At 31.0% G+C, this 13,935-nt stretch overlaps 1 protein-coding gene across 1 annotated transcript; it reads right to left on the reverse strand.

The window, feature by feature from the left end:
- Window positions 1–10,814: 10,814 nt before the first annotated feature.
- CYP78A10 (cytochrome P450 family protein CYP78A10) lies at window positions 10,815–12,765 on the reverse strand. The gene is made up of 2 exons (NM_001358075.1): window positions 11,699–12,765; window positions 10,815–11,499 (listed from the first exon to the last, which is right to left on the reverse strand). Exons 1-2 carry the CDS (start codon window positions 12,662–12,664, stop codon window positions 10,876–10,878), a joined length of 1,590 nt encoding a protein of 529 aa, NP_001345004.1. The 5' UTR covers window positions 12,665–12,765; the 3' UTR covers window positions 10,815–10,875.
- Between the last annotated feature and the right edge of the window lie 1,170 nt (window positions 12,766–13,935).

Raw genomic sequence — 13,935 nt, forward strand, 5'->3', positions numbered from 1 at the left:
TTTGCACCTTTTTGTTTTAGTGAAAAAAAGGGGAATGCCCTTTAATCTTCATGCCAACTCTACTGAAAGAGCGTATTAACAGTGAAGTAAAGTTGATATCCAAGGACAAGTGAGAATGAAAGAGAAGAAGTACCTGTAGAAGTGAATGTAGTGCACAAGAGCAGTGGCAGCAGTAAGATGGCAAAGAAGTCACCACGGGGGACAACAGATCCAGCGGTTGGAAACCACAGAGACAACATTTGTTCCTTCACAGATTTGCTTTCACAATGTAAATGTAGCTAGCTACATACAACTCAAGATAGTCACCACCACTTGACAAAGTTAAGGTTTTGAGTTTGGGTTCAACTGAAAAAACTGTTATATCTGTAACACAGTTTCACTTGTCAAATATCAATGATACCCTTGTGACTGTGACTGACATTATCATTTTCTCTGTTTTCAAAAATAAATTTATTAAACACTTCAGCTTTTTGAGTGCTGTTAATATTATTTGCAAAAGCCAATTATAAGATTCATCTGATGGTTAAAAGAAAAATAATAATAAGTTCAAATTATTTTTCTGAAAATACTAATATCAAGCGTTTGGTCAATAAAAAAGATTATTTGCAAGGGAGTGTACTGATATGTACATATAATACTTTCTATATTTAATAAATATTAATGTGCTTTTAGTCTCCCAATAAAACATAATGTACTCAATCTTCAGAATAAAAAAGACATGTTTATATATATATATATATATATATATATATATATATATATTATATCGTTCTCAATAATACCAAATTACCAATGACAATGTTGCAGAGGAATGTAACGGAGGTAATGTGCAGATAACATCATTATTTAATTCTAATTAACTAACTCCTTTTCTTCTGCTTCTTTTGGGTCTACCGAATGATCTTTAAATTGGGTAGGGATAATATTGGAAGAATGAAACATAAAGAGAAGGCACTGCAGGACCACGTGATGTGAAAGGAAGAACACTAAAGACACAAAGCTTTCCTCTGCCTCTATCTTGGTCGATCTAAGGGATGTTTGCCGCGTTTATCCATGTTTTTGTCTAAAACCCTCAAACCAATTAATTATATACGCAACTGTTAAGTATTTTGTACATGGTTTTATGCAGAATTTAGTTTTTAAATAATATTCATACTGATGAAAACAAAAATATAGAAATTCTAGTCGATAAATCACAAAATTTAAGTGTAAGTGACACAAGACTCTCAACCTAACAATAATTTGATAGCAATTTTTTTAACCCGATTCAACTCAAGTCTATTTGATTTTAATTTTTTTTCCAGGTTGAATCGAACTTGTGAGTTTAACTGGACCTATAACTGTTCCTAAGTAGCACAAAATTGTAGTGATTATATCTTTTAGCTCATAGAAACAATAATATAAAAGTGTATTTCCCTTCTGGTTGCCATTTGCTACACTTGACTGGGCTTGCCTTTAATTATTGTTTTCCCAGCCTTCCTTTTCTTTTTTATACACCACTACTTAAAGCAAAGCAATATATTCTTTTTAATTGGAAAAATAGATTTTCAGTTGATATAATGGAGAGTGGAATTTTAAACTTGAGGCTTCAGTTTATAGTTGTGTAGTGTGTAGATGTAAGTAATTAGTATGAGATTTTAAATTAAAATCTAAGTGTTATTATAGTAAAAAGAAGAAGAAAAAAGTTTATAATTGTAGAAGAACCCCTTGGATGACTTGTGGGCTGTGGCATCTTCATTTAAAGCATCAGTTACTTAAGAGGAACTTTGCTGAAGAGTTAAGTCATAAGAATCACTTTGTCGCAGAATTTTAATTAATTATTATGGACTTTAATTCACTGGCACGCAAAAATAATGATATACCTCCACGAAGGAAAAAAAGGTTTAATTATGTTTTTCCCCTAAAATTTGTACAATTTTACATTTAATCTCCTAATAATTTTATTTTTTTGTGTTTTTGTCCCTATACTTACCTTCTGTTAACCATTTTAATGTCAAGCACTGCGCATCAAAAGTACATTAAACATAAAACCAAGCACAAAGCCAAATGCTTGAAGGTGGATGTGAAATGATGACATTTTCTTAAAAAGAATATTAGTTAAAAAATTAGAAAGATGTATAAGAATTAAGAAGTGATTTGATGAGAATCACAATCGTGTGCTTTTGACGAAGTTGTATTCGTACCAATTAACATTTTTTTTTTAATAAAATTGAGTTATGAAGTGACCCGATAGCATTGGTTACTATTTGTACCAAATGCTTTTGTAACTTTTAGCATTTTTTTTCTTCCATCAACCATCGATTTTTCTTATTTTTTAACTTGTTATATATTGAGCTAATTATATTGAAACACGTGCTTCGTTAAAATTTAGTGAAGAATTTCGTGCCATACAACGTAACACCGCTGTATTATGATTGAGATTCACCGAAGTTTTGGTTGCTTTCATGATTCACAGGTGCATGCGAGATTTAAAATTTAAGAAGTATTAATATCATAAGAGATGGAATTAGGAAGTATTTCTATCACAAATGAATCGAAGACTTATTCTTAAGTTGAATGATCTTTTATTGTATCTATGATGAAGAATCTTTTTGCTATATCAAAAGATTTTTTCCTTGTAGAATTGTCTGGTATGTGTGAATCTGAAAGACTAACAATATCTATAAAAAACACTTCAACGCTCTAGTCAAGATTCAGTTTAAAATTGTTAGTGTTATATAGTGAGTTGTTAGTGTTATATAGTGAATGTTTGAGACTGAATTAGTTCCCTTACCTAGGGGTTCATTCTTTTTTATATTGACTTTACTGAGACTTAAGTCCTTAGACACTTCTAATCAAATAATTACCCTTAAGTAGATTTATTAGCGATAATCACGACCGAATGATTTTCGTCATTCGCATACGTTAGAGGACCAAAATATACAAAATATATGAATACGTGATCGAAGAAGTATTTGGTTTGAGTGTGTCAGGTGTTTCCTTGATCTAACCGAACACTTTATCCAAAATAGAAAGAAATATAGATATTAAAGGAAAAACTTATATGGTAAAAAATCGTTAAACATGTACTTCAAAATCAACCTAACTTCATGCCTACCATGGCAAGTTGCATAGAGGTTCCATCCAAACTTTCTTTTTCTTCATATACTTCATATCATAAAAATCTTTGCAATAGTGCAACAGCACCTCCCTGATTATATTCAAATTTCAATCCAACTATATCACAAAGAAGATTGATGAAGAAAATGTAAAATTTCAATCACCTGCCAAAAGGAATAGCATCCATCCACCAATTTGTTTGTTCTCCCTGGTAATCCATATTCCTTACCTTGCCGGAATTCCACCCAGTCCTAATGCGAAGGCTCAGATAATTAAATCATTCATGAGCATGTGTGGAATAAAAACTGAGATACCAACTTACAGAAATGGCAGTGTAGCAAGCTCGAACATTAGTTTCTCCTTTATCATGCATCCTAAATATTGAATAAAGTATTTGATTATTGAAAAGAAAAAAAATAAATTAGAAAAAGATGGCTTCCCAAATCAATTCTGCATGTAACAAAGATTCACATTAAGAAATGCTTTTAGCACAGCACTTGATGTGAAAGTGCACGAAAGATATTGATCAATGGGTGACCAGCAAACCACACCAATAAATTTCACATTACATTCGACTCAAAACTTTAAGTTATTAAATTTGTTATTTGTGGGTTTTTTCATTTATATATTACTTAATTTGTTTATTTTTATTTAATGTGAAACTTTTAGTTCAGACTTACATTTAAACAACTGGCTCCACAGACACAAGCAAATCAAAATCTGTCACCGTTGATACTTGATAGGTGTGAATGATGCGTGTGCAAAAGCATTGCCACAATAAAGTTATCCATTATTTATAAAAATCTAGTCAAGATTTATCAGATACAATTTAAAATGGATACATGATATCAGGATAATTCTTATTGTTATAATTAAAGTTACAGAGATGTCTAAGATATCAGTATATTTTATATATTTAAGGGTTGTAACTTCCTGCACTTTATTTTTTGCTCTGAAATGGCTCTTCCGAAATATTAAATTACATTCTGGAATGCATTCCTTTTTTAGTTTCCGATATGAACAAACCGAAAGATAAAAAAATATCAAAAAAGGTGTAGGAAGCAACTTGGAAATGCAGGAAACACCAGTCCTCTTTAAGCATAAGATTGGGTTCGGCCCAAGTCAGAAATTTGTTTTGATTGAGCTTATGCTAGCTTAGGACTGAATTGGCCATTCAAGAGTTGCTATTTACACTTTCCTTGTTACTAATACACTTTACCTTTTGTAATTCTTTTAGCCTATTCAACCGCTGACTTGCATTAATCTGCCACCATGCGTTGCTCAAACCAGGATTCAAGGAGTAACTGATGCCAAGAAAAAAAAATAGTCAGCCATTATGTGGTTTAGACTATGGGAACCTAGGACACATTTAGATTATGTTGCATTTGAGAACAAAAGTAAGAGGAAAGAAAGTGAAAGAAAATAAAGAGTGAAAATGATATAATTTTTAAGTTTTTTAGTATGAGAAAAAATTGAAAGATAAGAAAGTTAAGTTTTTCTCTTTTCTTTTTGATTGTATAAAAAGGGGAAGAAAAGAGAAGGAAAAAAACATGTATGAAAATGACAAAAATATCCTCAAATAAAAAATGAGATGTTATAATTAATTTGTTAATATGAAAAATATTTAAAAGTAATTATTTTATTGTTTCATATGTTACGTTTTATTGAAACTGTGTTATTAGTTAAAAGTTCTAGTTCTCCTTATTCTGTATGTAGGTGTGCAGGATTTTGGGAGGCAAATTTGTACACCAACCTACAAAATTATTTCTCTCTTCGTTTTCTTTTCGAATTGAGAGGATTGCATTTTGTGATGGAGTCACTATATGCATTCCTTCCTTTTCTTTATTTTGAGTAACCAAACACAGGAAAGAAAAGGATTATAACACTTTTTTTTTCCTCCCCTTTCTCATATACTAAACACAACATTAGAGATCATGTCTAAGATTGAAACTATGTGAAAAACAAAGTATTATCTCACTTGGTAAAGTCAACAACATAGATAATACAATGAAATTTGGCAAAATTAAAAATTAAAGTGTTAGAAATATTATTCAGTCTAAGATCTTTTTATAATTTTTTTCAATATCTTTCTTTTTAGTCTCCATCTTTTCCTTTTAATTAGACTAAAAATCATGTAATTTACTCTTTTAATTTATGTTTTTTGTGACCTTCTTGTATATGTCTAAGCTACTTTAATTGATTTTTTATCATCTTTTCCTTAATAGATGCTACACCAATCTTTTATTGTATATAGTCATATTCTGTATTTTATCTTTTTATTGTATGATTACACATTCAACTTTAACACATCTTTAAAATAGTATTATATAACAGAATCAATTATTTAGTTTGAAACTCATTAATTTATGAAATTTTATTTATATATTTTACAAAGCTAGTTCGTATACATAGCCTAATTTTTAGTTGATTTAATATGATTTATGTGTGTTTTGAAAATCGAAATGGTTGGTCGTCCGATCAAAAAATGGTGAATCAATCTAGTGTACCGTCTAAATAAAACCAATCTTGAGAAAAACTATTAAATTAAGGATTGGAAAACTTATGAGAAAGGGCGAAGAATCGATTTACAACATATCTATGACAAATGTTTAATGCGGCATTGTTTTAATCTTTCTCTTAAAACAATTAACTTGAAGTATTTATCCAATTTTTTTTACTCTAGATATATAAACTTGTTACTTTTAATGCATATTATTGTGTATTGTTAAAAAGTTAGATCTAATATCATTATGATAAATTTGATTAATTTAAATTTTTACGTATACTTTAAATATTAAAACTTATAAAATAATGTTTGTTTTTTATTTTATAATGATATAAACTTATGATATTATGTATCTTTAATACTATTTTACGAATTTAATTATTATTATTATTTTATTAATACTAGTTTAATCACTATTCAACCAAAATTAAACCTTAAATTAGAATAAAAGTTGTAGTATTTCACTACAAACTAACAACATCAATGAATACTTTTTTTTTGGTGAATACAACATTAAAGAATATTTTTTTTATCTTAACCCTTCTATTAGGAGAAATAAACTTTAACTAATTCAATGTTCTATTAAAAAATAAATAAAATTTAATAAAAAAATTATTTTTATTAAAGATAAAACTTAAATAATATCTAAATGATTCAATCTAAATTTAAAATAAATTAATTACTTATATCAAATCACTTGATTCTAATACTTATGTATTAATATTAAAGTAAATCAATTTGGAAGTGAGAAAATAATATTCAAGAGACAACTAGGCTCTCCATGTGATGCGTCGGCGTGATGACCCTAGATTATATATGATCCAGGTGATGCGTAATTAAGCTCTGCATGTCACGAACATTGCAGATTCCACTTGCAGTACTGAGCACACATCCTAGACAACTAGGCTCTCAATTTTTCTGTACCAAAGAAGGTTTCTAGTAAGTATGAAACATTTTTTTTAAAAGAGAACAAGTATGAAACTTTAAGCAGTCAAAAGAAATAAAATAATGACTTTAGGTATTAAAGTAGTGGCTCGATTAGCGGCTTTTGCCCTAAGCAAGATCCCAACAGTTGTCCCCATTCACACAATTCTTAGGTTAGCTAAATTCTTGATGTCATAATAGGATCAGCATGATAATTAACATTATAACTCAAAACCACTTAATAATTTGTGTGGTCCATAAATTGAGGAGAGCACATTAAGAAGAAAGTACTTTTGCTTTCCAATGTTTTTTTAACATGTTAAAGCATATGTTGGAGAAGCATCCAGCAGGCCAGTATGATGGATACAGATTTATTAATAAATAAGCCACATGTATATGCATACAATGCGATGGGAATTCAGAATGAGACCCTTTAATCTCTTGTGTGATATAATGAACGAAGAAATTTTGCATTGGTACTTTATTTTTTATTGTTCTATATAGGTTCGATTGGTGGTGAAGGATGATGATTCGTTCATATGCTTGAGTCAGGGCTTTTAAAACCCTAGGTTTTTCGTAGTTGAGGAGGCGGCGCTGGGTTTTTTAATTCAACTTCTTTTATTTGTTTATTTCTTTTTCAGTTTTAAATTTTTGCTTTTCGAACGATTGGAATCACAATTTCATACAAATCTGGTTTGAGGATTAAATTTTAGTTTTCTATTTAAAGCGGGTATAGGATTACTAGATTTAGATAAACTTCTAATATAATCTTCCTTCTAATTCGATTCACTCAATCTTTCTTTCACAATTTTATGCCAGTCGCGGATCTACCTTTTGGCGGCATCTTCAAGTAAAAGGATAAACAACGCACCAAGGAACTTGTAGTTTAGTTGATAATAATTCGTTTTAAAGATTTAGGTGTGTAACTTTATTCTTTATTAAACCATGTTAATATAAAACAAGGATAATAGAGAATGCAACAAAAACCACCGATCAGTGTTAATCAAACTGTAGTGTGAGATTATTCTAATTTGACGAGAGATCTCAAATTCAAATACTAGATACATAGTGTACGTTAATTAGTTAAAAAGAGAGTTTATCACGCATAATAATTTTATTTAATTTAAACAAAATCACTTCTAGAAAAACTAGTATTAGTCTATACCAAAAGAATGCTATAAAAAAAAGTAAGCGAAACAACAACAAAAATTAAGAATAATAACAAAACTTTTGTTTACTGTAATAAGAACTAACTAGTATTTTAATTTTATCTTCTAATCTTAATTTAGATTTCAATTGAATCCATTAATTTTTATTATTCAATTTTTTTTTGTGTAAATAAATAGTTTTCAACTCAATGTATCTTTCCTAGCTATATAGTGATTTTAACACCGTTAATTGAGTCCAAAACGTTGTCATTTTATATTAGGGTATTGGATGTTCTTCTCCCTGCAACCAAATTTCTTTTGCACTACCACATTCCATAATTCCATTAATAACTCACATCAATCTCACACATACCTTTCATGAAACAAAAAAATTAACAAAGAAAGAAAGAAAAAAGTTGAGAATAATGGGATTGTGTAAGTATTATGGTGGAAATGCTTGAAAAGATTAAAGCTTTTAATTTGTTAATCACTGGAGATTAAGAAGAAGAAACATTATATGGAAATCAACCTTTTTTTTAATGAGGTCTTTCCATTATCTTTCTCATTTTATTTCCATTACTCTCTCATCATCCCACACATTCCTTCACCAAGAATTAATAGTGAAAGTCTAAAAAGTACGTTCACAAATAATCTTGGGTAATATTGTGATGTGGACACGAAGGATAGGATTCTAATCAAACGACATGGTGGGAGATGTGGTGGTTCATGACAATCTTCAACGAACGATTTTGATGGCAACATTTGTAGAGACTCTGATGAGGATCGGAAGAGGTGAGAATGAGTAAAGTTATCCAAACCTGAGAGGAACCCTGGTATATATAAGTGTATTTGTTGGGAAAAATTGTTAGACTCATTACGTTTCACATGTGTAGTCATGTGATCATGTAAATATCTGATTACTTAAGTGAATTCTATTCTTATCTCAATATTTCCTTCAGGTTAGGTACAGATTCCAGTTTTAGATGTTAAACTTGGGTCCTATTTGAGCAGTTTTCCTTTTAATCCGAGTTAAATACTAGAAGTCGGAGGAGTGACTTCCATAATAATTGCCCTTAAGTGAGTATTGTTTAGAATAATATTGACTTGGGAATTAAGGCGAAAACTATCTTTATATATAACGGTTACCCTCAAAGTTAGTATTACTTTAGAATAAACAATATTGACTTACGCTTTGTTTGGAATATCAAAGAGAAATAATATTATAGTGTAATATTTCTCACTTATTTTCATTAATTTATTTATTTATCTCTTCTTTATTTCTTTTGTATCAAACACGTCTACTTTTATTTTATTTCTCACTTATTTTCACTTTTTCTTTTATTTTATCTTTCCTATACCAAACACAACCATAGGAATTAAGGGGAAAACTACCTTTATAACAGGCAATAATAATTATTAAGATTAACTTCTGTTTATTCAATAATAAAGTTGTGCTTCTTCTTTTTTTTATGCTTGCTGTCATTACATATATTATATTGGTATTCTTAAAGCATTTTGGTTGAGTACCGATGATGATCGATCAGTAATGTGTTCATGATGGATGGTAGCCGGCCGTTGTGATTTGAGAAGGCAGAAAGGAATATAGAGCGAAAGGGAGAGAGAATCAGTTAATAAAGAAAAGAAGGATGCTCAAAGAAAATAACAAAAATGAAAAAAGTAAGGACTAAAGCACTTGCATTTGATATATATATATATATATATATATATATATATATATATAATAAGAGATATTATTAATTTCTTTGGATATTCAAATCCTATTTGCATCATTCTTTTATGGATGGGAAAGGAACAAAGCTTTTACAGGCAATTATATATAATTGTTAGGTTCTTAATTATTCCTCAATCACTTTAAAGTTTCTGCAGACTGCAAAGTCACGATAAAACTAGGAGAAAAGGTGAAATTCTTATTATCATCACGCTACTTGCTAGTTCATAGCTTATACAAAGGAATCAATTAATCTTTCATTTCCACCCACACAAGGTAATGATATACGGATACTCCATATATGCATCCATATGTCACAAAGTTTTGGCTACCAGAAACTTATTTGACATTTAGAGGAGGAGATAAAAGAGAAGAAAAAAAATTGTTAATAAAAATAAAAATAAAAATAAAAACAAAATATCTAAAAATCATTATTCTATCGCAAACATTCATTTAACATCTTTAGTATTATACAATACTTATATTTCTATTTGACTATTTCTTTCTGGCTCAAAATGTTATATCTATTTATCTTTAGAAAAATATTACATAAACACTTATTATATTATTTAACACCTAGAAAGAAAAAAATATATAAATACGATAGAATTTATGATAGGATAAAAATATAAAAAAAAAATTAAAAATATTAAAACGTTTGTGAATTATTAATCATTATCTTTATCCCCACACAATTCACGACCATTCTAGAAAAGGGATAAAATGATGCAGCCATGATGAACATGTACGGAATTAATTGGTTTGATAGCTTAATTATATAACGTACATCATGCATGCTAAGTCTCTGACCATCTCTCTTGTGTTTTATTCATAATTAACTTTTTGGAATATGGCCAATTCGATGAAAGAGTATTATTGTAATTTTATAATTTTCTACTTTTCTATTTTCCTACTTTGTAATTCGTATCCACATAAAGCAAGGGAAAACAATTTCTGCTCATATTTTCAATTTGCATGTGCACTCTTCCCTTTTTTATTATTATTACTGTTATAAGAATTGTAACACTTTTGATGATATAACTCTTCACAATACAATATATAACTAACTGTACATGACAAAAGAAAGTAATGTTACTATTTATTTTTTAAAATCTTGTTTAAGTTGCAGTACTATTTTGTTAATCCTCCAATTATGTAAATAATTAATTGTTTTTATTAATCTCAATAATATTTTCATTTATATCATACTGATTATCATTATATCTCTCAAATATTTTTCATTTTACATGTCATTTAATAAAATTTGGATATCTACTTTAAGTAAATCACTCATACTGTTTTAAATAAATATTAGTTTAAAAAGAGGTATAAATTTTGCAAAATTGCAAAAACTTAAAGTTGCCATAGGATGGTTCCCTTATTGTTTTGATGGATAAGTGACAATTTCTTTTTAAAAGGAAAGAAATATTATTATTAAGGGGAGTAAAATGATGGGATACTCCAACCCATTACATTGCAAGAGAAGATGTAGGCCTTGCAACAGCTTTGGTGATGAGGGAGTGTTTCATCTCCATGGAGAGCTTCAAGCACTCAGACAAGTCCACACCAGAATCATCACAAGGCATCCATTTGAACTTTTGAAGGAACACAGCAAGCCAAAGCTCAACAGTGGCCAAGCCCATGGCTTTTCCAGGGCACACTCTCCTACCAGCGCCAAAAGGTGCCAACCTAAGATCAGACCCCATGATTGGCACGTCCTCGTCCTTCAGAAACCGCTCGGGCTTGAATTGTTCTGGCTCGGACCACACTTGTTGGTCATGAGTGATGGCCCACAAGTTGACCATAGCAGTTGTGCCAGCTGGAACAAAGTGGTTGCCAATTTGTGTCTCGTGAATGGAAAGCCTGGCCCATGAAAGAAGAGGGCCCGGTGGGTGCATCCTAAGGGTTTCCTTCACTATAGCTCGCACGTAAGGGAGGTTAGGAAGGTCATCATCAGTCACACTGCACCCAGACCCAACCACAGAGTCTATTTCACACTGAGCCTTTGCTTGTATTTCTGGATGCAGTACCATCCTTGCTAGAATCCACTCTAGAAGAATTGCCACTGTATCAGTCCCCCTAAATATCATTTCCTGAAAAGTAAAATCTCATTAAACGTCGTTACTTTGTCATTGGCACATTTGAAATTAAACCATATTAATATAGTAATTCATAAATAAAGTGGATTCAAATTAGCAAGTAGTACTATAAATGATATAAAAATAAACCAAGTAATTATCTGAAATGGAAAGCAGGAAAGAACATGAGATTAAATATTAAGAAAAAACTTACCCACAAAACAGCAACCATATCAGAGTGGTTTAGCCTATCCTCTTTCTCCAAATCCAACAGCACATCAACAAAGTCACCACCTGAGTTATCAATATCTCTGGCCTTATTATCCTCACTTTCAGCATCCCTCTTCACTCTATGCTCCATAATGATTTTCCCAACAAAAACATTCACTCTATCCACCAGACTCCTGCACCTCTTCCTCACTCCTTGAAAATCCAACCAACCCAAGAGAGGAAAGTGGTCACTCCAGTTAAACAGCCCAAGCAAATCATACCCCTCACTCACCAACTCCTCAAGCTCACACCCATCACCCCCCTCACCAAACACATAGCTCCTCCCAAACACACTCTTCATCACGTTATTCAACGATCCAAAATGCAACACCTTTCTCACCTCCACGACATCATTCTTCCCCATCAGGCCCACGATTTCTCTCACCATTTGGGCCCCAACCCGGGCCCGGAACACTCCTTGGGCCGCAATTCTCTTCGGAGAGAACATGTGAGTCGCTGAAATCCTCCTCAGATTCCTCCAGTACTCACCGTAGGGTGCGAACCCCATTGCGCGGTGAAAGAGAAGCTCATAAGCGGATTCCTTAACAGGACGATCCGCAAAAGCAGAACTGTTCAAGATCTCTTTGGCAGTGTCGGGGTGAGAAGAGATGATAAAGCGAGTAAACCCTACCGAGAATGCCATCAGGGGCTTTGCATCGAAGGTTTCAGCCAACTTTGCAAGGACCCTGTGAGTAAGAGGCCCTATGAAAGCCCAAACCAGGCCCACCACCGGGTAACCGCAAGGCCCGGGAATCGCAGGCTTGAATTTGGACAAAGCCCAAGCAAGACCACCGGGAACCAGCCAGTAGCCGAACACGGCCACTAGAAACATAACTCCGAGCAAAGCATCGAAACTGAGTATGGCTGATAGGGGCAGGAGAAAGAAAGAAGAGAGTTCCGATGATGACATCTTGGGAAACCCAAAGGTTTTCTTTGTGTGAATGGTTTTTTTTGGATGATGAAAGAAGATACAGAGTAAGGCGTTTTAGAAGGGCTTTGAAACTGTGGTGTGAAGGACCAAGAGTGTGAGCAAAGCTTATATAGACATGGAAACACTATTTTCAAACTAGTCTTAGATGGAATCATAGCAACTTGAGGCATGATTTAGGTGAAGTTCAGATTCCTTTCAAATATTTTAATGTTTTGTATTAACATTAAATTTTGTTGGAAATTGGGGACATTGATTATTTTTAAAAGTTAAAATTAAAAAAATACTTATACGAGTAACTTATACTTTGAAAGAAATTCAATATGATATTCATTTTTCTGATCTGGACGTATAAGTTACTGTAATTTTTTTGACTCATCCTACAAGTTAATTTGAATATAAGGTAATTAATTAAAAGCTTTTGCATAAATATAATATGTAATTTTTTTCATTATTGAAATTTTAATTTTATTGAATATTTGTAGCTGTACCTATTAGTAAAAGTTATATATATATATATATACTATCAATCTATAAAAACTAAATTCAATATTGATATTCAAAATGATATTTTTACTCATGTTTAAAATATTTAACTTTTTACGTTGTCGTCCATGCAAAATATCGCACGTCCTAAGAAATTTCACTGTTCTCAAAGAGCGGAAGCTGGCGCGTTAGCAGCATAAAAACATACAAAAACTGCTATAAAAAATCAGAGTCTTTGGTTTCATGCACTAATGGCTTCTGCAAGCTTCATGTGAAAACTGCTGAACTGCATAATAAGAATAGATATTGCAACGGTTAACGGGATAAGGGGCATAATTTACGGTCAAGTTAGTTTGAATTAATTAATATCTTACGGATTAAAGGGTCATTTTCCAAGCATAACATTATAACAGTACTTACACATAATAAAAAAAAACAATATAGTTTATAGAGAGAGAACATTTCATTTTTCTGATCTGTTAGTTAATTTAAACTGTAGTACTATTTGGAAAGAAAATAATACATTAATTAATTTTTTAAATAGTGTATTTAAGACAGAGAGAGAACGTTTCATTTTTCTGATCTGTGAGTTAATTTAAACTGTAGTATTTGGAAAGAAAATAAGACATTAATTCATTTTTCTGATCTGTGAGTTAATTTGAATATATAGTGTATTTGGAAAGAAATCAAGACATTAATTGGTTTTTCTGATCTGTGACTTAATTTTGAATATATATAGTGTATTTGGAAAGAAATCAATACATTCC

This window comes from Glycine max, chromosome 5, assembly GCF_000004515.6.
Source record: "Glycine max cultivar Williams 82 chromosome 5, Glycine_max_v4.0, whole genome shotgun sequence".
Lineage (NCBI taxonomy): Eukaryota > Viridiplantae > Streptophyta > Magnoliopsida > Fabales > Fabaceae > Glycine > Glycine max.